The 24,776-nt window shown below is 43.2% G+C and overlaps 2 protein-coding genes across 3 annotated transcripts; one reads left to right on the top strand and one right to left on the bottom strand.

The window, feature by feature from the left end:
- The first annotated feature begins 808 nt into the window (after nt 1-808).
- LOC141955973 (glutathione S-transferase) lies at nt 809-12,029 on the top strand. The gene is made up of 7 exons (XM_074895744.1): nt 809-920; nt 5,437-5,543; nt 6,576-6,627; nt 6,860-6,992; nt 8,085-8,226; nt 10,704-10,835; nt 11,680-12,029. The coding sequence occupies exons 2-7, from the start codon at nt 5,457-5,459 to the stop codon at nt 11,800-11,802; spliced, it is 669 nt and encodes a 222-aa protein (XP_074751845.1). The 5' UTR covers nt 809-920; nt 5,437-5,456; the 3' UTR covers nt 11,803-12,029.
- Nucleotides 12,030-12,163: 134 nt separating this feature from the next.
- Nucleotides 12,164-23,445, bottom strand: TMEM14A (transmembrane protein 14A). 2 transcript variants are annotated; one of them, XM_074895745.1, is made up of 6 exons: nt 23,329-23,445; nt 21,921-22,054; nt 20,120-20,221; nt 16,205-16,292; nt 15,924-16,022; nt 12,164-15,206 (listed from the first exon to the last, which is right to left on the bottom strand). In XM_074895745.1, the coding sequence occupies exons 2-5, from the start codon at nt 21,994-21,996 to the stop codon at nt 15,947-15,949; spliced, it is 342 nt and encodes a 113-aa protein (XP_074751846.1). In that variant the 5' UTR covers nt 21,997-22,054; nt 23,329-23,445; the 3' UTR covers nt 12,164-15,206; nt 15,924-15,946. The 2 variants fall into 2 exon arrangements, with proteins under 2 accessions (XP_074751846.1, XP_074751847.1); XM_074895746.1 differs by lacking the exon at nt 15,924-16,022 and having other exon boundaries at nt 23,329-23,444.
- Nucleotides 23,446-24,776: the final 1,331 nt, after the last annotated feature.

Below are 24,776 nucleotides of genomic sequence, written 5' to 3'. Positions count from 1 at the left end.
CACCCTGCTGACCCCACAGAATCACAGATTCATCTAGGTTGGAAAAGATCACCTAGTCCAACCATTAACCCAACACTGACAGTTCCCAACTACACCATATCCCTCAGCGCTATGTCAACCCAACTCTTAAACACCTCCAGGGATGGGGACTCCACCACCTCCCTGGGCAGCCCATTCCAACGCCTAACAACCCATTCTGTAAAGAAATGCTTCCTAATATCCAGTCTAAACATTCCCTAGTGCAACTTGAGGACATTACCTCTTCTCTTACCGCTTGTTACTTGGTTAAAGAGACTCATCCCCAGCTCTCTGCACCCTCCTTTCAGGGAGCTGTAGAGGGTGATGAGGTCTCCCCTCAGCCTCCTCTTCTCCAGACTAAACACCCCCAGTTCCCTCAGCCGCTCCTCGTACGACCTGTGCTCCAGACCCTGCACCAGCTTCGTTGCCCTTCTCTGGACACGCTCGAGTCATTCCATGTCCTTTTTGGAGTGAGGGGCCCAAAACTGAACACAGGAATCGAGGTGCGGCCTCAGCAGTGCCGAGTACAGGGGTCAGATCCCTTCCCTGTCCCTGCTGGCCACGCTATTGCTGACACAAAAGCCCCGAAGCCAGTCCAGGGGAAAAAGCCGTTTCACAAGATTTCAGGGACAAGGCCGGGGCGGCTTTTCCCTCAGCTACGCTTCTACGGCTTAAAGATGAAGTGTATGAGCGGGGAGCTGGCCCTCGGGAACGCAGCGCGGCGAAGTGGCCGCCGCCAGCCCTGAGGGGGGGGGGGGGGGGAGGTAGGCGGGCAGCGGGCAGGCCGCCCGCCACGGCCGCTGAGGGGAGGAGCGGCCGCCTCCGGGCGGGCCGGGCCGTGAGGGCAGTCCGGCGGAGCGGGCTGGGCCGGGGGAGCTGTCGGCGGTGCGGCCGTGTGCAGGGTACTGGCGGCGGCGGGCTGGGGGTCGTCGCGGTGGTCGGCATCCGCGGAGAGGGGAGCGGGGGGCGCGGCAGAGGGTGGTTGTGAATTTTGCCGCGACGCACGGCGTGTGGCGGAGGGGCGCAGGGCTGGCAGCTGCTCCCCGGGCAGGACTCCGGGCCGTCGGCCGGCCGCGGGACCTGTGCCGCCCCCAGCCGCCGAGCACCGGCGGGTCGCGCCTTGCCGGGTGCAGCCGCAGGAGTGTGTTTCCCGCCGCGGCCAGGTGCGGAGGGCAGGGCCGGGCAGGGCCGGGCCGAGCCACTCGCGCAGAGGGGAAGGAGCCCGCCCGCGGGGCTGGGGTGGCCAGCCGGGGTCTCTGCCGGGAGGGCGAAGGACGAGGTGCGTGACAGACCGGTTTTTACTTCAGGAATATGCTTGAGAGTCCTGCGGCGCTGCTCGTGTTTGTCCAGGGGTTACTCCCCACCCTCCTTCGGCAGCAGGGACCGACGCCGGGCGGGGAGGGAGTTTGTGTCTGGCTCTGGGTAGGATCAGCAGGGATCAGTAGGATCAGGAGAGGAATTGCTGTTTGGAGTTAAAGTTTTAAAATGTCTTGGGGTAATTTGCCTCTCACCTCGTTCATACGCGCCGCCTAGCTTGGGTGGAGGAAGGCACGCTTCTTGAATCCAGACTTGGCCTGAGTCCCGGTAGAAACCACACGCTGGTGAGCAATTACAGTCTTAAGACCGTCTCAAGACTGAGCCGGGCTTGATGCAGTCTGGGGCCTGTGCTGTAAGGTCATTCTGCCCGAGCAACCCTGTGGGGGTTGTGTTCAAGGAGAGAAGTGTGGCAGAGAACTGCTTTGGGGTCCACATGCAATTAGGAAGAAAATTTAAGATCTTGCAACAGATTGTGAGCTTGCTGTTAAATACACTTAACTAATTTCTCACTGGAAGGACGATGCCTGAATTGTTTTGGACAAAATAGTGTGATTTTTTTAATAAGTGATAACAGGGGTAGCTGTCACTCTGACAGTTGCCTGGCTGAAGTCCAGGAAGGTCTGATGTGCGAGAACATTGTGATTTCTTTTCAGGTTCATTATTGCTATTCAAGAAAGATAATTTAGCAGCTTTGCTACTCTTTCGTGACTCACTGCTTTACAAAGAGATATTCTTTGCAGAGCAGTAACAGAGTCACCAAAGTACCATAGCAACGCTATGTAAGCGTTCAGCCTGAACTTCAAAGTCAGTCTTTAAGCAATGAAGTTCCAGGAACATCGTAGAATCATAGAACGGTTTGGGTTGGAAGGAACCTTAAAGATCATCTAGTTCCAACCCCCCTGCCATGGGCAGGGACACCTTCCACTAGCCCAGGTTGCTCAAAGCCCCGTCCAACCTGGCCTTGAACACTGCCAGGGAGGGGACAGCCACAGCTTCTCTGGGAAACCTGTTCCAGTATCTGACTACTCTCGCAGTAAAAAATTTATTCCTAGTATCAAATCTAAATCTATCCTCTTTCACTTTAAAACCATTACCCCTCATTATATCACTATCCTTCCTGATAAAGAGTCCCTCCCCATCTTTCTTGTAGCCCCATTTAAGTAGTGGGAGGCCCCTATAACGTCTCTCTAGAGTCTTCTCCAGGCTGAACAACCCCAACTCTCTCAGCCTGTCCTCATAGGGGAGGTGCTCCAGCCCCCTGATCATCTTCGTGGCCTCCTCTGGACTTGCTCCAACAGGTCCGTGTCCTTCTTCTACTGGGAGCGCCAGAGCTGGATGCAGTACTCCAGGTGAGGTCTCATGAGAACGGAGTAGAGGGGGAGAATCACCTCCCTTGACCTGCCGGTCACACTTCTCTTGATGCAGCCCAGGATACAGTTGGCTTTCTGGGCTGTGAGTGCACATTGCTGGCTTATAGTCAGTTTTCCATCCATTACTACCCCAAGTCCTTCTCCACAGGGCTGCTCTCAATCCACTCATCCTCCAGCCTGTATTTGTGCTTGGGATTGCCTCAACCCATGTACAGGACCTTGCACTTGTCCTTGTTGAACTTTATGAGGATTGCACAGGCCACCTCTCAAGCCTGTCAAGGTCCCTCTGGATGGCATCCCTTCCCTCCAGCATGTCGACCGCACCACACAGCTTGGTGTCGTTGGCAAACTTGCTGAGGGTGCACTCAATCCCACTGTCCATGTCACCAACAGACATGTTAAACAGCGCCGGTCCCAATACTGATCCCTGAGGAATGCCACTCGTCACTGCTCTCCCCGTGGACATCAAGGTGCTGACCACAACTCTGTGACCATCCAGCCATCTTCTTATCCACTGAGTGGTCCATCGGTCACATCCATATCTCCAATTTAGAGATAAGGATGTCATGTGGAACAGTGACAGATGCTTTATACAAGTCCAGGTAGATTACGTCAGGTGCTCTTCCCTTAGCCACCAACACTGTAACCTGTCATAGAAGGCCACCAAATTTGTAAATGTAAGCTTTTTCTTACCTGTATAAAAAGCTTCAACCTTTGGCCAATCCCCATAAGCAACTGTGATGAAGAAGTATGGGTTATGTTGATATCTTGACTTTTTTGGCACTTGCTCTGCTCTTAAGCTCTTTGGAGTGGAGCACTGAGCTGACACTGGCAAGTAGAGCTCTGGCTAGGCTGATTTTTATTACTCTACCTCAGCTTCAGGGAGAGATCAGAGAAGTTTGCTCATTCTCCTTATGCTAGCCTGTCCTTGTAGTGTGTTTCTCAGCGTTTATCCCATGTGCTGGAGGTTAGAGTGGTTGTCTGGTCTGTGAGGATCCAAGTGCAGTTCTCTCTGACAGAGTGGCATTGAGACCATCATTTACTTCCTGAGCCACAGGGAAGGAAGTATTTTTGAAGTATGGAAGGTTGAGACCATTTGCACTTAGTGTAGCGTAAGTCACACACTTATGGGAACTAGAAATGGAGCGTAGGTCATGGTCTTCTGTGTGTAGAGCCTGGTAAGGTGGCTGTGATAAGGCACTTCTCTAAATGCCTTGTTTATGTGCCCTATTGCTCTTCAGTTATTAGGAATATAGTTAGGCATCCAGCAGCTCTAGACTAGGTGCCAACTATAAATTGTCAAGATATAATAAAGTTTTATTATCAAGCACATATTTATGTATCAGGGGAACTTTGTTGCAAGAGACTGAGGTGTCTGTGGATGTAGACATTTCTGGGCTCAGCTAACTGCTGAGCAGCAGTTTTGAAGACCTGTATTTTGGACTGGGGCACTAGGTTTCTCTTGTGAGTCCAGCCCCTATTAGAGGAGTGGCTGTTTGCTGTAGGGCCTATTGAAGCTACCACCCAACACAGAGGACTTTAGTGGAGAAGGCCAGGGATGCTGTCTCCCCTCTGTTGTACTGTTTGTGCCTCTTCATTCATGCTTTTGGAATTATGGCCAAAATTTCCACTTTGTGGCTCAGTTATGTGCTGCGAAGTCTATGCAAGAATAAATAAGCCTGCCTGTAAACAGATAAAACCTTGGCTTAATGATGAAGCATTCTGTTAGTCTGTGACTCTGTCTTATTAAATCTGCTTCATTCTTCCAGGACCCATTAGTGGTAAGAGTACAGTGTTCTCTTTGTTTCTAGCACCAGGCAAGCTTACATCATCTGACGAGTTCATGCTATGGCATGTGACTGCATTTGTTAGTGAAATTTGAAAGGATGAAGTGTTTCATCCCAGTGCCATCATCTGGTGGGCTGACTTCACCCCCCCAGCTGCTGGGATCATTGACCAGGCCTTATCTGCCCAACAGAGGTCATTGTCTCATTTGTTTGGTTTTGATTTCAAAGTTAAGTTTTTAGAGCCAATAGGATATGAATCCCTGTTACAGTTTAACTGTTGATCATAAAATTGGAATGGGTCTTGAAGTCAGCCCACATTCTCTGTAACATATATTATGATTTGGCTAATGGTCAGAACAGAACTAGCTGAATATGGAAGTCAGCAGGTCAGGTGAAGTATATGCTGAAACATATATTGCTGTTACAAGCTCATATTCATAAAGGCTCAACAGCATGGGGCTCTGAAATGTCATAATAACACAGTTGAAGATAATGCTGGTGTCTTTGGGTTGGTGTTCTTGAGAGGCAACTCATTTGATACAGTACATTTTCAAGTCCAGTATGACATGGCTGCTGTCACAAAACCCAACACCTACTGAAGAGATTGCATCACAACTAGGTTAAAAAATTATTTATTCAGGAATTCTGTTTTGGTAGTAAAACTCATGAGCTCTAATATTTTTAAAGATACGTATATGATTTAGTAGATACTTATTATATTCTGTCATGATTTCTTTTTGAATTGCTGCATATTCTCCTGGTAGTGTGTACTTTTTTTTTCACTAATTCACAGGAAACATGGTTGCATCAAGCCCAAGTATCTAGGTCTTGGTTGCCCTTCTACTTTCACATTCATCCAACTGTATTTAGTAGTTTGGAGTGGGACATTTTAAATGCTTATTTAAAACATGCTTCCTGTAAGATTGTCTTCTTGAATTTATCAGGAAACAAGAACTCTGAAATCATGGCGGGGAAACCCAAGCTGCACTATACCAAGGGAAGGGGGAAGATGGAGTCAATCCGATGGCTGTTAGCAGCAGCCGGGGTTGAGGTCTGTACCTTTTTTTTTAAAGATGATCCGATTAATTTGTGATTAAAATAAGTATTCTTTGGAAAGGTTTCCCAGTTATATCTATGCTCAGAGATATGCACAACATCATATGTTGTGATGCAGAATACTTAGATTCACTGATGCACTCTCTCATGTTGTAATTTGATGTATTCCTTGAGCAACAGTTGCCCAGTTAAAGGATTTTAGACAATAAACTGTGTATCTCTGGCTTTTTCTGAGTACTCATTACTTCTCTGTCTCATGTTCTCCACTGAAAGGCCTTGTGTACCACATGAAAAGCTTTACAACATTATCTCCAACCAAAGTGCTTTTTGTTCTTTGGGTGAAGACCTGAATAGGATAAATCAGCAAAGCTGCCCTGAAGGCAGTGGGGGAGCTATCTAGATTCACATCAGGTGAAAACCATCCTAAGGCATTTTAATTTCTACATGCAATTTTTGTTTGAATATGTTATTTTGAAACTGGTTTCCCAGAAACTATTTATACTACATTAGAAATAAAAGGCTTTTTTAATGGTGCTCACTTGGGAGTGTTGCTGACAGAGAAGCTGCAGAGCACGAGTGCTGAGGAAACAAAGATCTTGCCCTCATTCAAATGTCCTTCTCATTTTTTTTTAAAAAAAGGCCAGCATTTTTTTCACTGGGAAAAGAGGAAGATAAATGTCGTGTAACAGGCACAACTTATTAAATATTTCTCAGTATTTCACATGGCATCAGATGCTTTTAAGTGAATGATTTTGTGTCTGGTAGTTGTGCAGGCAAGTAGAGTGGTCTTTATAATGAAGGAAGCTTTTTTAAAGTGTAAAGTGTAGTACATTACTGTGGGGTTGGGGACACTATAGTCCTGGGTTATTTGCTGGAGCAGAGATGAAGAATAGGAGTAGGGGGTCAGTGCAATCATCAGAAGTATGGGGAATAGTGTGGGGAGGTGCAGTCTTAACTTCAGACTCCCTTCCACTTCCCCATTGCCTTTGGAGTGACACAGTGTTGTTTTTCTATCTTTGCTTTTCAGTTTGAGGAAGAATTCATAGAAACGAAGGAAGACCTAGAAAAATTACGTAACGGTAAGTCTGTAAAATACCCTAAACATAAATTCACACCAATATAACAAAGGAACAACAGGTGAGATTTTTGTAAGACCCCCAATATGATGTGACCTGTAAAGAGAAGATTTGAGAGACCTGCTTGCTTGCAAATGACTTCATCCCTCAGAACTGGATGTGTTACGAGGTCTCTTTCTCAGATTCAGTGCAGTACTGCAGCAGTCGGAACAGTTTGCTTCCTTTTCTTCCCTAGATGGAGTCCTGATGTTCCAGCAAGTGCCGATGGTGGAGATTGATGGGATGAAGATGGTGCAAACCAGAGCCATCCTCAGCTACATAGCAGCAAAGTACAACCTCTACGGGAAGGACCTGAAGGAGAGAGCCTGGTATGTTAACAGTGCTTACTGTCCTTACTAATACTCTTCCATGATTTTTAATATTTATGAGAAGAATATTGCTATGAAATATCAGCATGTAAAGGTGCATATATATCTGCCAGTGCTTTGTCTCCTCAGATACAGGGATTGGGTGAATGAACTTTGAGACTGATGAATGATTGTTAATTGACAACATAGTGAGAAGGTTATGGCCACCTTCAGGCTCCTTTGATTTTACAGAGACCAGAAGTACATTAAGTTTCTGGGCAACTGCAGGACCTTAATAGATTAATAAAGTCTAGGTATGCCTTTTATATTTTTCTCTTTAACCTGGAAAACAGTAAGAAAAACTACAGCTGCCTAGAAAAAAAAATGAAGTCCCTTTTTGAAAATGTAAAGAATCTTTTATAGCTGATTTTAAAAAAAGATATGTTCAGTGGCTTAATGCTACTGAAAGTTAAATCTGTATTTTCCTAGTATTGCTTTACTACGTAAGCTGTGGATACTTTCTATTGTCATAATTAAAGGGCTAATGCAAAAGCAAAAATCTTTGTTTACTCTTTCTTTAAGAAAAAGAAGTCATGCAGAAACTCAGTTAAGTCCTTAACCTAACTGACTACCACTTACCATAAAGGGTTTATTCTGTGATAATGGAGGGGCAACTCCAGAGATTGTGGGGATTATTATGGACTGGCATGTCTGAACTGGCAATTGTCAGTCATTTTTGGCATCATTTCATGATTAGACCTCAAAGCTATTTTTTTTTTCTCTAGCATGGTTTGCATATGTGGTCTTTTCTCCCACAGCCTAGATGAATAGGTTATCAGTGGAAAACAGTGTGAACTCCACTTTAAATACATTAGTTGCAGACTCTTATTTATACCTTGCTGCTTGGAGACATTGTGAGCCTGTTTATAAAGTTCTGTGCTTTGAAAAAACTGGCCTGGAGTTAAAGTGGAAGAACAAGAAAACAAACTAGTGTCTTATGTTATATTCACTAATAAGCTTTTTACTTGGTGATCACTTTGGTATTGTACTTCAGGAAAATAACCAAAATGGAATGTTCAAATGATAAATGTGAAATAAAAATGTTTGTTTCAGGATTGATATGTACGTGGAGGGAACAACAGACCTGATGGGAATGATCATGTATCTCCCTTTTCAACCGGCTGACACAAAAGAAAAGAATCTTGCCTTAATCATTGAACGAGCTACAACCAGGTACTTTCCTGTTTATGAAAAGGTAAGTGATAAATCACTGGTCATCCACAAAGACAGTGAAGTGGGGTACAGGTTTCCACCCTCTCCCCACTCCCCTAGCCCCACACACCTACTTTTCAGAAGGCAAGACAACTCCAGAACTGTATGATGGAGCCAGCATTCAGCAACGTGAAATGACGGCCATTAAATAGTATTTGGCTGGTTTCAGTACTATCTTTGCTGTCTTCTTTCAGACTCCTCAAAGAGCAGATCCTACTTTTTAAACCTGGCTTAGTGGCTGATAGCTCCTAGAATTTTACATAAATACACCATTTAAATCCCTGGCCAGCCTTCAGAATTTATTGCCTGAAAGTCTATATACTTTTGCTGTTCAAAGTTAAATATAATTGTGTGTTGTAATTAAGGAACTAATTCTTTGATCTTTCTCAAACCCATGGCTTAAATGTATTATACTTACAGATTATTTCTGTCTTTTTCTGAATCGCTATTTGGGCATCCTTACATGTGCACAAAGAGGCACTGCAAACAGGATGTATCTAGCTTAAAAGCATAAAGCAATTATTTACTGGCTAGCATGCACTAAAGACCCTCTAGTGATCTGCGATGTAAAGCACTGGTAGGTTTGCCACCCCCCTAGAGCACATGAAGAGTCTTTCTTGGCTAGGCAAGAGTTGGTCAGGAGGTGACTGGTTGTTCTTTGCTGCTCCCTGGAACATAGCCTGGATGTGTTACTGAGTTGCTGTTTTGTGCTAACTTGCTGTTTGTTCTGTTGTTTTTTTTTCCCTTGAAGATATTTTAAATTTTTTTTGTGTTTACATTTTCTGTTTGAATTGAGCCAGCTGTGCTCCTCATTTCACTCTCCTTCTTTTTGTAACTTTACCTTTTTGCACCTTATATGGTTGTACTGCACAGATTTTCGCACAGCGCTTTTTCAGGGCATAGCAGTGTCCTCAGAAGTCTGTGCCAAGAGTAAAAAGCTGTGTTGTTTCAGGACTGAGCCGGGTTTCTAGCTTGAATCCTTGGTTCACAGGCAGCTGAAGTCTATTCAAAAAATACAGGACTTGATGCAATTTCATGTGCCTCTTTATCAGAGCCTTAAATTGCACAAGCAAAACCCACAGAGGCTGCAACTGTGAAAAAAATTGTCCATGAACAATGTAAGTCAGCACTTCTGTAATCAGAGTTCATATAGATCCACTGTCATACCAGTGGAAGGCTGTGCTGAGAAAGCTTAATTGCACACATTAATGTTTCAAATATTTGATGTCTGATAATGTAAGTATTTAAGCTACTAAAAAACAAAAAGTGTAGACACCAGTATTCTCCGAACCTGTGCTTAGGTGGTATAAACTACTGTTACGATATGTTTTAGTGTGTATGCTCACTAGAGGAAAGCCTTTAAAATAAACTTTGTTCACTTATGGTAAAGACGCAGCTAAACTTTCCTGTAATTTTTAGCCTAGTTAATTTTGTTAGAATGATTAGTAATTTCCCTAGCAGCTGTTTGTCTGTTGGCTTATCTGAGCAGATTTTGCAGTCCATGTTTTACACAATACTGACAGAAAATATCCCTAGCTATGAGTGTTTACTTCAAACACTCAGCAGCCAGGTAGAGTGTCAAAAGGTGATATAAAGCACTTCAGAGCATCAGAGCCAGCTGCCTATTTGGGTGTTTCCATATGGCTTTGGTAGACAAGCTGTGGTGGACTACATAAAGGTATCAGCTTTGCCTGTCAGAGGTTACTGCCTCTTTTATAGTAAAATTGGCAGATAGGACTGGAGAAGGAATCAGCTTCCAAAGTCACAGACTGATATCCTGGTTTTAGTGCACATTTGTTAGTTGTGTAGCATTAAAGTAGCTTGGGTCCAGACATGTTTCCTTCTGTTGCTCCTGCTACAAGAGTGATAGTCTTCAGGAAAAAGGTAAGCTGGAGAGCTGGTAACTGCTCTGAAGCTGTGCTGCAACAGTCACCACAACTTACTTATTACAGCTATCAGTAGCTTTGGCAGGCTGTGATTCTTGCATCAGCTGTTTGCCATGAAAGAATGCTTCCATACAGGATGAAGGGTGGAAAGGCTGTGTTCCTTCATACCTGACCTATTTCAAACTATAATCAACAATGTCAAATTTTGCTGAAACGTCTGGGAGTTCACTTTTTTAAAAAAAATCAAAGTATGCTACAGGTAAACTGTCCTGACTACCTCTTCCAGTTACTTTAGTCCTGTTTCTTTTGTATGACTTAAGTCTTTCTTGTGGTACTGGACTTGCTACAGCTACCTGATGCAGTAGGTTAGAGTGAGCAATAGGTTCATGCACACTGAAACATGAGTTCTGATTTAATTTTTTCCATGAGAGAATATCTGTTTCTTTCTAACTTTATAGGTTCTTGCATGGATTTGCTCTGCTGTGTGTTTTTGTAAAAATTTGTCTGTAATGAAATATCTAGATAAAATGGTTACATCCTATATGACTTTTTTTTATTTGTTCATATTTTGTAGGCCTTAAAAGACCATGGACACGATTATCTTGTTGGTAACAAATTAAGCTGGGCAGACATCCATCTGCTGGAAGCCATTTTAATGGCAGAAGAATGTAAGCCTGATATCCTGTCTGCATTCCCTCTGCTACAGGTTAGTAATCATTTGATCTCAGTATGGAAGGTAACAAAAATTTCACTGCCCAGTTTTAAAAGCTAAGCGATGTTTAAATCTTTTGAACCATTGTACTTTGTTACTGACAGTTCTCTGCTCTACTTCTGTTGACTACAACCTGAACACAGGCATGCTGTCCTAACTGCAGAGCTGCTGGGGTCTCACTTTTCTCCAGCTCTACTTTTCCCAGCTGTTCTCAGCTGGCAGGAATTCACTTACTAATGCTACCATCATAACTGCTACTTCTATGTCTTCAAATACAGCAAAGAGCATCAGGAGGGGAAGTGAGCAGCCTGTTGTGTCTGCTGTTCCTGTCCTTCATTTTCGTAGCAAAATTGTATTTTGAAGAAATCATATACAAGAGTTGTTAAATTTCTTATGTCTTGTCTTCCATGGTGCTTTGCACTGAGGTATTTCTGTCCTTGCCTCTTTTTTTTTCCTGAATATATCTGCAGAATTTGGATTCAAGCTGTGGTTTTTGCTTTTTTTTTTCCCTTCCATCTTTACTAAATGAATCTTAACTCTTTAATATTAATTTCTCTCATCCCCATCTGGGAAACTAAGGTAGACTTTATAGCACCAGCATTGTACATCAGAATATTCACATCTGGATTTTCCAAGAGGACTAATATGTAGTTGGTGTATTTTTGCACTTTTTTTAATGGAAAATGCTGATTGCTGAGCTGACTATAAGGAGCTATTACCTTTCTCTGTTGAGTAAGTATGTTTGAGAAGTAAAAATCTAAGTCACCTGATTTTTAAGCTATAAAGGATGGAATTATAATTTCCTTACTCTCATTGGCTTTATTGCTGCTTCTTACAGGCTTTTAAAGGAAGAACAAGCAACATTCCAACAATCAAAAAATTCTTGCAGCCTGGCAGCCAGAGGAAGCCACCAACAGATGAGAAGTTTGTGGCCATTGTGAGGAAAATATTCAATATCTGATCATGTGTTTGCTGAAGATAACACAACTGTAGTATATTACCAGAGCTGTGCCTTGTAAGTGTAAACTGCATAGATGTATTCTGTAGCTTGCATCCTAGAGCCAGTGACATGATAATTGTTGAAATAGAATACAGTTTTAAATTAGAGTCAAAGGCTAATTTGGACTTGTTGAGTCCAGAAAGTGGTATTCCATGGAGCAGTTACGTGAAATAAATATGCTGATACTTCGTGTTTGTGTAATTACAGTACATGCCTGGTAGGGTAACATGTTTCAGCTGTAGATTCCAGAGTACTGTAGAAAGCCACCCCCACCCCCCCCTTTTATACACTGCAGGAAAGAAGAGCCACTCCATAAAAATGGGAAGGTCATTTACTTTCAGCCTAGAATCTTTTGGGTTTGCTCTCTAGGTGGTCTCCTAGATCAAAGTTTACTGTCCCCCTGCAGTGTCACTGCTCTGTCTGTACTTTCAGAGCTGCAGTTTAAAAATTAAATAAATAAAAATTAAAGTTAAAACTCATGATCCTTGTAAATTTAGGGGCAAAAGTAAGAAATTTGTTTAATCCCCACATGAATCTCTTGGAAGGGATTTTGTTCAGTGAAAGATCAAAGACTTTGTGTTTAATTAGGCTGATGTGGTTTTCATCCATTGAAAGCACCTATTCCCTTGCTCTTCTTTTTGCTGCTTAGCTAGATGGTTACAGTGAGGAAAACTGTTTTGTTTTACCTTCTCCAGTCATTTCCTGAGTAGTTGTAAAGAGAACTGCACTGGCTGCTTACCTCTTCGGTAAAAGAGTTAGTTTTATCTCAACAGTGCTTAAAGCATTCACTCCTATTTTGCGGGAGACGTGAACATGCACACGATCAATGTGATCAAGCAATGCCCGTTTATTAAAGGATACACAGCAATTTACAGACTACCATAAAGTACACACGCAGCTACTTGATTGCTAATAGGCCTAAGCTACTTGTCCACACGCCCTTTTGCCCTCTGTGATTGGTCCTGGTGTGGTGTCCACGCGCCGTTCTCCTGCTAGGCAAACATCTTGTTTTCAACAGTCCAGCTTCCTTATCTCTTTGCTATGCATGCAGTTTCTCAGCCCCTTGGCCTTGCAGGTGTTCTTCACAACAGCTACAGCCTGTTGTTACAGTGAGGCCACTCGGTCTGGATCGCTCATAATATATCCGTTGTTTTCCAGCCATTCCTCCACACTATTTCAGATTCATTATGCTAATTTCATGGGAACCATCACTGTTCCCTTTAAGAACAGTGCCACTAACTGTTCTTTTTTGCAGTTAGTTGTTTTCCTTAGTAGGACTCCAACTGATTAGGCAGAGAAAACAAGTCAACCATATATATACAGAACTGCTGCCCAGCAAAGTTAACTCCTTTTCTGATCTGTGCATAAGAAGAGCCACATACTGCATCTTGAGGTACAAACCTGAAACGCCCCAATCACTTAGGCACTGCCCAGGTGAAGTCCTAAGTTTTACATTAAAATTACCAAGGTAGGTGAAAGCAGTAGTTTGCTGTGCCCACCGTAGTGCTGAAGTTTCATTGAGCTATACCTCTGTTCCAGATGAGTGGTGAACCATCACAGAGATGAGCACAGGACATCACCTTTGCATTTTGTGAGCCCTCAGTCCCACAGGGATATGTTGGACTTGGTGAGAAGGCCACTTGTTTGGGTGCTTGGGAAGTTCAGCTAAAGGTTCTGGATTACGGCTGGACTTGGAGGCTAGCCCCAGCCCCCTGCTCCCATGGCGTAATTCAGAGAATGCACAGAAGGTTCAACTTCAGATGTGCTTAAAAATGTAATGTCTTACTGCACTTAGGACCTGGGGTGGCAGCAGCTGCAGGCTGGCTTCTGCATTTCAGCACTAGGTTGCCTAAACTTTTCATTGGACCTTAATCTAAGGCAGGATTCATCTTGTCTATGGCACAAATACCCAAATCAGTGTTGCCCGCCCAAGCCTGTTACGGTACATGGCAGTTCAATCCTTCTGATGGGCCTTGAAGTTCCGCTTCAGGATGAAATGAACCACATCTGATGTGTCCAGCTGTCATCCCAATTTGAAATCTGTAACACACCAGCTCAGTCACCTGTAAGCCTGGCAACACCTGCAGGTGACTGATACCAACATTTGTTAGCAGAAGATTCCAGGGCAGGAGGCTGTGGTTTGGGGTTGGTGGGGGGTTTTTTGCCTTTTTTTCTCTTTTTTGGTCAGTTGTGCCTTAGTCATCTGAGCTGCTCACACCACTCTGTCACCACCTAAGGCCCTGCCCAGAGCAATAAGCTTGGTATTCCACTGAGATCTGATATATGATAGCCTTTATAAGCAAGCTCTGTATGAAAAAAATAAAGCAAAATTTCTCTTTGTCTTCAATAGTGCACTCACCCATATTCAGTTTCTTAATAAATTGGCTGCACATTCCTGTGCATCAGAAGATGGTTTTAGCCAAGTTTTGAGACCCAGGGAATATTTAATTATTTCCTACACAAACCGAAGCAACTTCAACCCCTGAACAGTTCATGTTTGAACAGTCTCCTCTGCTTATGGTGAGGACTTCAGCAAGATAATCTGTGTAAGACCACAATGGCAAACCTGTTAGAGACAGAGTTTAGAAGCTGTTTGTGCAAGATGGTGAACCTTCCTCAGCTGTGGCTCATGTCAGTGGGAATTTACAGCGTGGTACATATTTTAAACAGGTACTGAGTACAAAGCAGATCACCAGACTCTTCCACTGACAAAACAGCTTACTAGTCTGTGTAAAAAATTGAGAAGCTTTGAACATTTTACATTCTATTTGAACACTGATAATAGTTTTTACATTTAAAACCAATGAAACAAGAATGTGTGTTTGAAAGGAAGGTGGGTTTTCCAGTGCAACACATACTGGCCCAAGCCTTTATTGATTAGTATTTGACAATATGATTAGAATTGATTACTTAATCTCAGAAGCTACAAAATTATGGTTCAATACAATATACCTTTTTAGCATAATCATGTATTTATATATATTCTTATTCCAGAAATACAGTGCAAGACTAACTCAATTTCTTGGAGTGCTCAGCACCCCTGAAAGAGATCAAACTTACAGAGAAAGATCCCTTGAGTTAACAGACAACTTAAATGGAAGTTTATCAAAATAAATCATCAACAAAACTCTTGTTTTAAAGAACAAAAAAAAAGCTTTCAAAATATCAGCAAATGTCAATTATCAAATAACAGGTACAGATCTTCTACAGAAAAGAAAAATGCAATTTAAGACGTGTTCAAACTTGTCTTTCAAGTATGGAGAACTTGCCTCTTTGTTCAGTGGGTGTGGCAGTCATACTTCGGTTCTTAAACCTCTAAATTCTACTACAGCAGCATGAAAACAAGCCTCAAAATCATCAAAAGGCTGCAAAAAATAAAACCAGAACAAAACCCATAAATATGGTTGTACATGAACAAAACCGGTGAAAGTCATCATTAAATAACAGCGCATTCATAAATACCTGACACTAGAGCTCCTAGTAAGCAATCTTAAACTCTAAATGTACAGCCTCAGTGTCTGTTGAAACACACAGTCCACTTAAGCTTGAAAAGTGATCCACAAAGGAAATAACATTTTCCAGTTTAAGTCCTGATTCTTAAATTTTGCATCTGATTTTGCATTGACAATTTGCATCTGATTTTCTTTCCTTCCTGTACATAATTGGAATAAAACAATTAATGGTGTTATATTGAATCTGGTAACAAAGCAACAGTTATTCCTTCAGAAGACGGAGGTTCTGACTTACAATTGAAAAATGTTCTAAGGTACAGACTCACTGGGAAAAAAAGTTTCAACTTACTCCATAATTTAATTCCAAAATAACAAGTACGAAAAATTATGTTTTCCAGAATGCCAAAATAAACAGCAGCAATAAAGCAGCCAGAATGGCTAGAAACATCATAAATTGCCGTAATACTGACCAAAGTTTTTAGGTCAGCTCAAAAATGTAGTTTTCAAAGGTGCTGCACTTTCAGTAGTTTTGGATGCAGCACTTCTAAACCAAAGTGTTGGTCTTTTCTAAGATGACTTGTATGAAATTAGATGACTAATGCATATGTGTTTGAAAACACTGAGGCTTACCTCAGGTTCTTCCAAGAGCCTTATCAATATGCATTAATATTTAACTGCAGATCTCTCCTTTCTGTGCTGAGAAAGTCAGTCCATATCAGATGTATCCGCCTAGTGAGATGAAAAAGCTGTTCACTGGAAATAGGACTGTGACCTCCAAACTAATTTCACTTAAACCACACAGTTGCTGGAGGATAGTAATTTCCACTGATACTGGCTTGAATCAGATGTCAAATGGCAATTATTTGAAAATCAGTGAAATCTTTACATTAAGATCCTCAATATATGTTTACCTCAGGCATGCTACTAGTCCGGCTGGCATTAATTTCTTGGACCTCTTGAACCTCAATCCCATTATAATGGTCAAAAGAAAAGCTGAAACTGTAAAACACAATTCAATATATTTATGTTCTCACTTCTCCCAGTGGACCATTCAGGAACATGGAGAGTTATCAAAGGTCATTGCTATGTTTTGCTATGAACTGTAATTTAACAAAACATTAGATCAGAGATAGGGTCTATAAAAACATTCTTGCTTTTCCAAAACACACTGTTGGGATTTCTTTCAGCTATGAATAAGGTTTCCACATGCAGCAGAATGCTAAATCCTTTTCCACAGATACTAAGTAAGTTTGTCAGACAGTGGATTCTACTCCCCCATATCTACACTCAGGGAGATACAAATAAAGTAGGAAGAATCTTCATCGTTAACAGTAACATGTGTGCTGGATTACAAAAACAGTGTCACATGAATCCCACCACGCTAGATCACTGCAGGTGTTTTCTAACTATTCAAGGAGCTAGAGCATCCAACTTTGTTTTCTTTTTAGAATGCTAGCTTTTTATTTGCTGAGCCTTAAAAAATAGATTGAAAGGTTTGCCACTTGTTTTCACTACAGAATATGGCTATCAACGTCCTCATCAGGATCACAAATTCCCTTGTTTCCTTTTGCTATGAGGGAACCATCCTTGTCTGTGACAAGAGGTGGCCAGCCCCAGAGGGCAACAAATGTAGTGCAAGCAGCAGAGAACAAACTTCATGAAAGAAACGGCATTTTCTTCTTAGAGCAATTTTACCTAAAAATGGAGGTAGCAATAAACTGATCAGGCATGGGGTTTTCATATTGAACTGTGGCTGCAGAGCACTACATGAATGAGAAAATTGATGAGAATACGTAAAACTCTGCAAAGACAGCTTTGTTAAAGAACTGTCACCTGAAATACTTCTTAGAAACGGGTGGAGAGCCAGGTCTTCTCATGGGCAGCTGGGCTTTACCACTCTTGCAGCCAAAGTGATAGCAGTTACACAAATCTCTTCCCTTTTTTATGGAGTGTTTAACCCTCTGGCTAATTCTCTTCAAACTCCACTGTCTACTCCTGTGGGCAGTCCTGTGCTCGCAGGTGTCAAGAATTAGTTTTAAACTCACTCTAGCATTATAAAACAAGTTCTGACAGTTACAAGCATCTTACAAAACTCCACCAGCTACACATGTGCACTCATTAAAGACACCATGCAAAAAAACTACTATTATGCCCCATTATCCGTTGCTCTTATTTTCTGGTCCCATAGCCTTGATCCTCTCAGGAATGTCTGAAGAGTGGACTATTTCACAGTATGTGTCCTGTCAGAGCCCTGAGTATATTTACAATTAATTACAAGCTACAAAACATGTTCACTCTGTAACATTTTTTTCAGTTACTAGTATCTGGCTTTTCACATGTACCAAGTGAGTTTTTAAGACATTCAGCTTTTAGACCTGATTTTCAAAAGTGCTAGATATTCACTGTTTCAACTTAAATCAGTCAAAGAAACTGAATAAACCAAGCCAAATTCAATTCAGTAAATCAGATTCATACCAGATATTCATTAAATCAGCTGCATCGGCTTGCACTCTGTATAACTGGTGCATACTGAAGTCTGAATTTTTACACCTACTCCAAACACATAAAATTGCATTAAAGTATTCGAGGAAACACAGAGTTAATTTTAGGGGTAGTGGAAAAATGCCTGAAAGAATAATTTATAAAACAAAGAATAATTTATAAAACAACTAAGACAATTTGCCTGGGTATCTGTATGCTACATATTCTTTGTATGTAGGACAAGTTACAAGAACCCTACTATCAAAGTCTTGTACTAAAACATTATCTACATTATTGTAGGAGACTTGTGTAGGTGACAAATACTATAGATAATAATGGGTTTGGAAAGGAATTTTTCTTTTAAATTTCCTAACCTTTTAGAAATTTGAGTACTTGATTCATTTTACACTGCAATTTACTCTACTGGTTTCTAAGTTCAGAGTGGTCACTTTCTTCCATGCACTTAATTTCCTTCTTTCGTTTGTGCTCTAGTTGCTTTTGGCGCTTCAGGAGGTTAGGCATAAGTGAAAACATTCTGATTTTCTACAAAAGCAATACATATTTACTATGGAAAGCCCTTAGTATTCAGAAAGCAGCAGATAGAGTAGCCACCTAAGATTTTTAAGGTGTGGTGTGGACCTGTAGGTGTTTCTGAGTGTGTCTAATTCTCCCTTCCTCTGAAGTCTTCCTACTGAGTTGTTCTTCATTTAAGATACATATGCATACAGAAGCCAGAAGACACTGTCTTCCAGACAGATACATCAGCCTGGAAGAGGTTGGCCCTGGCAGAGTACTTTGTATGAATACTTCCTAACTCACTTACGGCAAAAATTACCAGTTAGCTCAAACCACCTTTTCTTCATTCAGCACAGGTGGACCCTGAAGGGGTCACACACTCATAGCCAAAGTTAAATATATGTTTAGGTTTTAAGTAATCAGAAAATTACTTTGTAAACATTCTAAACTCAGACTGCTTTAAAAAGTCTTTGCTCCTTTTACTCTACATAATAAGAACTTTCTAAGGCAGGTGCAGTGAATGCTACCTCATCTGTATTGCTATAACCTTCTACTAAATTAGTAGTATACGTTTTTCCAGTTGAGAGGAAGTTCTCGCATACCAATAGCTACATGAAATGCACAACACTAACAATTTTAGTATATCTGACATTTGCAAGTAGATTAGTGGAAATTTTGTATTAGTCTGTTCAAAACCAGGGAATTGGGAAACAGTCAACATTTAGTAAGTTTTAATTAGTCTTCTTTTCCACAAATTCCATATCCAAATTAGCGATTTGACCCATAAAAGTACAATACTGTATGCTGTTTAAAACCACCTCACACTGAATGATTACAAATTTACATATACTTAAGGCTATGTTTTCATTCCAAAAAAAGGTTGTTTTTTTTTTTTTTTTTTTTTAACAGTGGGATAACTTAATCTGAGCAAGGTCATGGTGACAAAACTGGAATATCCAATTTTAGGCCATCTAGCAGATCAGATATGCCATTACCACCTTTACTAAAGAACTTGGTGGGAATATACTTTGCTAACACTTCTAGTCAACATTTTTTTGAAATGGAAATTTTTACAACTGTGGCTGGTGTAAAGCACAAAGCAACATGAACAGTATACCATAAATTCAAACTAAGTTCAGAAAAAGCGGTCGTGTACTCACACAATCTGGATTAAATGTATTTTAATTGCTTTTCTGCATGTGAAACTGCAGCCCAACCCACCTTTGCTAAAACCATGAGTGAGACAAGCTCCCAGCAGCTCTTACTGCAAACCAGTTGTGGGAGGTTAATGTCCCCCCTTAGAGACTGCAGGTCCTTGTCTCCATGAGGGTTTCATGGCAAACTAGCTAATGTGAGAATCATTGCACAGCTTGTATCCTGTCCTTCCTAGCAGCAAAGGAAAATCACTAAGTCAAATTACTTGGTTCACTGGGAGATGATACGTTATACAAGACTGGACGTCACACCTACTTTTCTTCTCAGATTACATTCTAATCTGTAGCACTAATTATTTTCTTCCATCACTCTCCCACGTTTCTCAGCTGGATTTCACAATATTTGCAATGTCAGGTAACCATCTAATAAAAGGAGGCGCTGCCAGGTAGTAACACATACCTGCTGGCTTTGTGTGATGATCTGCCTTACCTTGCAAATGGTTCCACAGTTAAGCTCTTGAACTTTGCAAGCTAAATTGAAGCGTTGAACTCTATTTAAAAACTAACATTTAAACCAAAGCAGTACTCAAAATTTAATAGGAGAGAATTTTGCATGCAGTTTGGGAAACTGCTTTTGTTTGTTTGTTTGATTGATTACCATAGTAAAACACTTACACAATGATATCTTCACATTTCTTGGATCACGTGTTACACAGTAAGCTCCATAACCAGCCACAGAACCAAAGGTAAGACCAGCAGCTAAAGACATTTTACTACCTGCAAGAAACCATTCAAGTATTATTTCTCAATACAATGTCTTTAAACTCAGTCTTTACACAGTAGTCCTCTCTCTACACAGTATTATCCAAGTATTTTAAAAATAGAACGGATTTTGCTACAGTGCAGCTAGCTCATCCACTGTGAATAGAGAGGTAGTATTTCTGTAACTGGGCTTGCATGGCATTAGGGGCAACGCTGGCTAAATCAGAGGGAGACGATCAGGATGCAGTTAACACCTGAAATTTGAGAAAAATGATCTTTGAAGCGCAAACCTACATTTGGCTATTTTCTCTACCATCCGTATCTTTAGAAGCATTTTGGTAATTTCTCTGGACTGTCTGCTGATTTTAACTATACCTTACAGCACTTGAGAGTCTCTAGAAATGGTAGAAATGTGTCAATATATATAAAGGATAAATTGGACAACACAGTAGTCATAAGCCTTTCAATGTGACATCACTCCTGGACAAGGAAACGGTATTACCAACATCACAATTAATAAGGAATTAAAAAACAATTAGATGGCAATGAGGATGAAAAGACAGCTTTTGAAAGTAACTTGATATCTTCTTTTGGTGCTATTACAAAACTGGTTCATAAAGCCCAGAGTTTCAGTAATATACTTAGATTTCTGAACAGGTATTTGACTCAATACCATATGATAAAAACCAGCAGAGCAGGCATTATCTGGATTAAGCTGATCCCAAAATGTTTATAAATTAAGAATCCAGGCTCTCAGATGTCATTTAGCTCCCAGTCCTGTTATACTGAATATTTTAATCAAGAATTTGCGAGAAAACAGAAATCATTACCAATTAAAAAAATCATTAGATTTGCCACAAGGACTGACCAACCTTTAAGGAGTGTAGAGAAGAAGTGAATGGGATAGTCAGTGAGTGCAGCTGGGTGCAAACGAAAAATACAGCCAGTGTTTTCAGGAAGTCAGATATAAAGCCTCTAAGAGTAAAGCATGTGCACACTACGCAGGGAAAGTGACCCTAAATCACAAGAAGAGATGAATAATGGCCACAGTGAAGGAGACTGATACGCTGCTGGGGTGTGTGCTCTGCTAAGGGGGACCAGCCTGGAGATCGCGCCCGCCCATCCTCAGTGCCACTGCGAGCTCTGCCGGGACGCTGTGCCCAGCCTGGGCAGGGCACGGCTGGCTGGGAAGGACAGCAAACACGACTGAAATATGCGTTATGGCACACGATAACCTAAAGCTTTTCTGATTAGCTTAGAGTGAAGATGTACAGTTCCAACAGTAGGAGATAATTAACCACCAAATCAGAATACGTAAGTAAAGGGTTTTCTTTCCAGTGGGTATCTGGAAATCTCAGAATCAAGCCTGGATGGTGCCTCCATGGCAAAAAAGCTTTAATCAAGGATCTACTACTGTGCTTACCACAGGAATTATTAAAGGAAAAGAGCAGGCTCAAAATACACTGAAAGTCAAAGATAATGTGACAGCCCCTTTTTGACCTGAAAACAAACTCAGCAGTTAGATTAACGGAAAAAAGTGACCACTTAAATGCTTAAGTTAGCCCAAGTAAGCCTCATGAGACTCAGCTCATTTATAGCAGTGCAGGATGGATTTAAGATACTGTTGTGTTCATTATCGCAAAGGCTTCATGTCTTGCATCAATTTTTTTTTTATACAATGCTTCATTTCCAAATCCTGCCGTACAGTGTTTACCTTTACGAGTGTAGCCTACAACACCTCCAACAGCCAGCAGTGCAGCATATGCAAAACCAATCCAGTCAATAGCCATGGTCCCAACTCTGGAAAAGAAAACACTTTGCAACTGAAGACAAACAGATTCCTTCCTCCTGGAAAAAAACCCAAAACCAAAACATTACTTGAAGTGTTCTAAATAACACAACACTTTTCTAAGTCATGTTTGACTACTGTGTCAAAATATTCAAAAGGTGAAGATGTGTCTATTGGCTATTGTATCATCTTTTCACTAACTGCTGCCCTTGCTTACACCTTGGTATCTAGGTATACCGTATTTCCATTAGGGGAAATTGGGATTTTGGGGATGTATGTGGCTCATGGTTTTCCCAGTCAAAAATACATGGATGCAAGCAAAAAGCTCAACACTACCCAGTTTTGTTGCACTTGTGCCATATGGCTGATCTGGGCATATGCTATGGATACATACAGGTCTTCTGAGCACACAGCTTAGTGCCCTTGCAACCAGTTGGTACTTGGTGTACTTTGGGTGGAATGTCACAGGCCCTGAAACACCAGGCAAGAATAGGAATTTTCAGAGTCTACCCGAAGTTTCGAGGTAGAAACCTAGGCTGTCTTTGGGAAGCCATACATACAGAAGCTTTATCCTGTCTCTCTCTGTGCTCCTTTTGTTTCACCTTTAGATTTTAATGCGTTATCCTAAGTTATGCTTCTGTTCTCCAAGAAGCAGTTAAGTTACCGTAATACTGATCCTTACTTCCCCTGTTGTGCTGTGTAAAGGCACGAGTGGCAGTGGTTCGCAGCCCAACAGCACTATGGCCTCTCTCCTACCAGATGGTGGGATACACCTTTCCCCTCCTTCTCCCAAATTAAGTGTATACTTTAGGGCATCTCTCTTTCTAACTGAGCAGGTGTGTCCTCGATCACAGTGTTAAAGGGGCGGCAGGAAAGAGCACACACTCAGCACTTCACGTCAAACCTTTAATATTAGAAAGAGCAACTCACAGCGAGGGGCACCCCCCCCGTAACCCCTCGGCAGACGGGTGGCTTTAGGAGCCATGGCACTCCCGAAAACGCCGTCTGCAGAGGCAGGGGCCAGGCTCAAAGCCCGGCCTTGGACCCACCGGGCCTTCGCGGCCTAGGCGGGCGGGCCGAGGCCGAGCGCGGCCGGCCCGGCCGTCCTCCCTCGGGCGGGGACTTCCATCTTCACCGCCGTGCCCCTGGACCCGCGCCCCCCGCACCCGCCCTCCGCTTCCCCCGCCGCCGCTCCGCGCAGCCCCGCGGCGGGATCTCCGCCAGAAGGCGGGTGGCTGCGGAGGGGAGACCCCCCGTCCCCCCTCAGCCGCCCCGGCAACGGCTCAGCGCCGCCGGGGACGGAGCCCCCCCGCCGCACGCCGCCCCGCCGTACCTCGTCCCGCCGCGCCGCGCCCGCCCCGCCGCCCTCCGACCTCCTCGGCCCCGCCTCCCGCGCCCGGCGGGCACCGTCAGGCGCCCAGGGGCCGGCGCCGTGGGCCCGCCGACCCGCAGGCGGGCGCCTCACCACCCCCCTCCCGCCTCCTGCCCCTCGGCGGGGCTGCGCCCGGGCCGGGGGAAGGGAGGGCGCCTGCCGCCATCATGGCGGCGCCGCGGGGGCCCGGCCGCGCTGCCGCTTGCGGAGCTCCTCGGGCGGGGGGAGCGGCGCTCTGTGCCCTCGGCCGAGACGGGAGATGCGGAGACAGGGCCGTGCTGGCGCAGGGCAGCGGGGCTTCGCACCGCGTTTGTTGGGGCTCCTCAGCGGCAGGGCCCAGCTCCGGGGTTGGTGTCTCTTGAGACTCCTCGAACCGCCCTCAGGCGGCTCGCCTGCCAGGGCTCCACGGGCAGCGGGAAGGTCCGTGGCTTATTTTATAGACTTTTAAGCCGCAAAAACCTTGTGCTGCCATGTTGGGTATGGAAGAACTCATGAACGAGAAAGAGTCATGTCTGCAGAACTGCTTGTCCCCAAAGGACGCGCATCCCGTGGAGGCCTGGGCAGGGGCTGGGCAGGGGTCTCTTGCCAGCACCACCCCAGAGGCCGGGGTGACAGGCACTCCTTGCTGTGCCAGGCACCCCTCTGCCCACTGCTCCTCACACCCGGCGGTTCCTCTCTCCTACTTGCCAGCATCCTCGAAACTTTGAGAGTTGCCAGCATGAAGTTGGGTGAGCAGACACATGATGTTATCTGTTTGTTGGGGGAAACCAACAGGCTCAAACCCCAAGAGTCAGACACTACACACGTAGCTAATCTATGAAACTGACTGACGTAGTTATTTTAACGCCTTGACTTACTGTCTGCTAGGCCTGTTTGCTGGAGCTATTCCACTACAAGCTATTTTTGTCTGTATCTTGTCACGCTTTGCAGTATTTTTTCAGCTTTCTCTCAAGTGAGCTGCTCTTGACCGGTGCAGGACGTGTCCTTCAGTGGCAGTTGGGGGGTGCCTGCCCGTGACATTCCTCACGCTTCCCTTGTTCCCACAAACAGGCTGAGCATAAACATGGCCACAACAGGGAGAGACACACAATGCTGTGTGATGGGACTTGGATACCTGCCTTCTTCAGGGGTCATTTGAAAATCCCTGCCAAAATCTTGTGTTTCCTTTAGATTTCTTTGCTTAAAGGTGTGGGAGTTTTCCGCTCCAAGACCTTGCTGAAAAGCAAATCAGCATTCTCATTAGAGTTAACATACTTAATTTCCACTCATAACGTTCCATTTGTTTTTTCTGTTAGCTTTTAACTGCTGTGACACAAACCCACTCCATGTGAGCTGTCCAAGTCTGTCTGTTAGGTGGAAAATGGAACCACTCTCCTTATCTCACCGGCGTCTGTGGGAAGGAAGAGTGA

This window comes from Athene noctua, chromosome 1, assembly GCF_965140245.1.
Source record: "Athene noctua chromosome 1, bAthNoc1.hap1.1, whole genome shotgun sequence".
Lineage (NCBI taxonomy): Eukaryota > Metazoa > Chordata > Aves > Strigiformes > Strigidae > Athene > Athene noctua.
Note: the sequence above shows the minus strand (reverse complement) of the source record. Positions and strands in the feature narration are given on the sequence as shown.

Bases quoted from the DNA above. Each gene is read 5' to 3' on its own strand.
- TMEM14A (XM_074895745.1), bottom strand. From the start codon at position 21,996: ATGGCTATTGACTGGATTGGTTTTGCATATGCTGCACTGCTGGCTGTT. The intron at 20,222-21,920 runs GTAAACACTGTA...GGTTTCTTGCAG, and splicing joins TGTAGGCTACACTCGTAAAG to GTAGTAAAATGTCTTTAGCT. The intron at 16,023-16,204 runs GTAAACATATAT...TCATCTCACTAG, and splicing joins GGACTAGTAGCATGCCTGAG to GCGGATACATCTGATATGGA.
- LOC141955973 (XM_074895744.1), top strand. From the start codon at position 5,457: ATGGCGGGGAAACCCAAGCTGCACTATACCAAGGGAAGGGGGAAGATG. The intron at 6,628-6,859 runs GTAAGTCTGTAA...TTTCTTCCCTAG, and splicing joins CCTAGAAAAATTACGTAACG to ATGGAGTCCTGATGTTCCAG. The intron at 10,836-11,679 runs GTTAGTAATCAT...TGCTTCTTACAG, and splicing joins CTGCATTCCCTCTGCTACAG to GCTTTTAAAGGAAGAACAAG.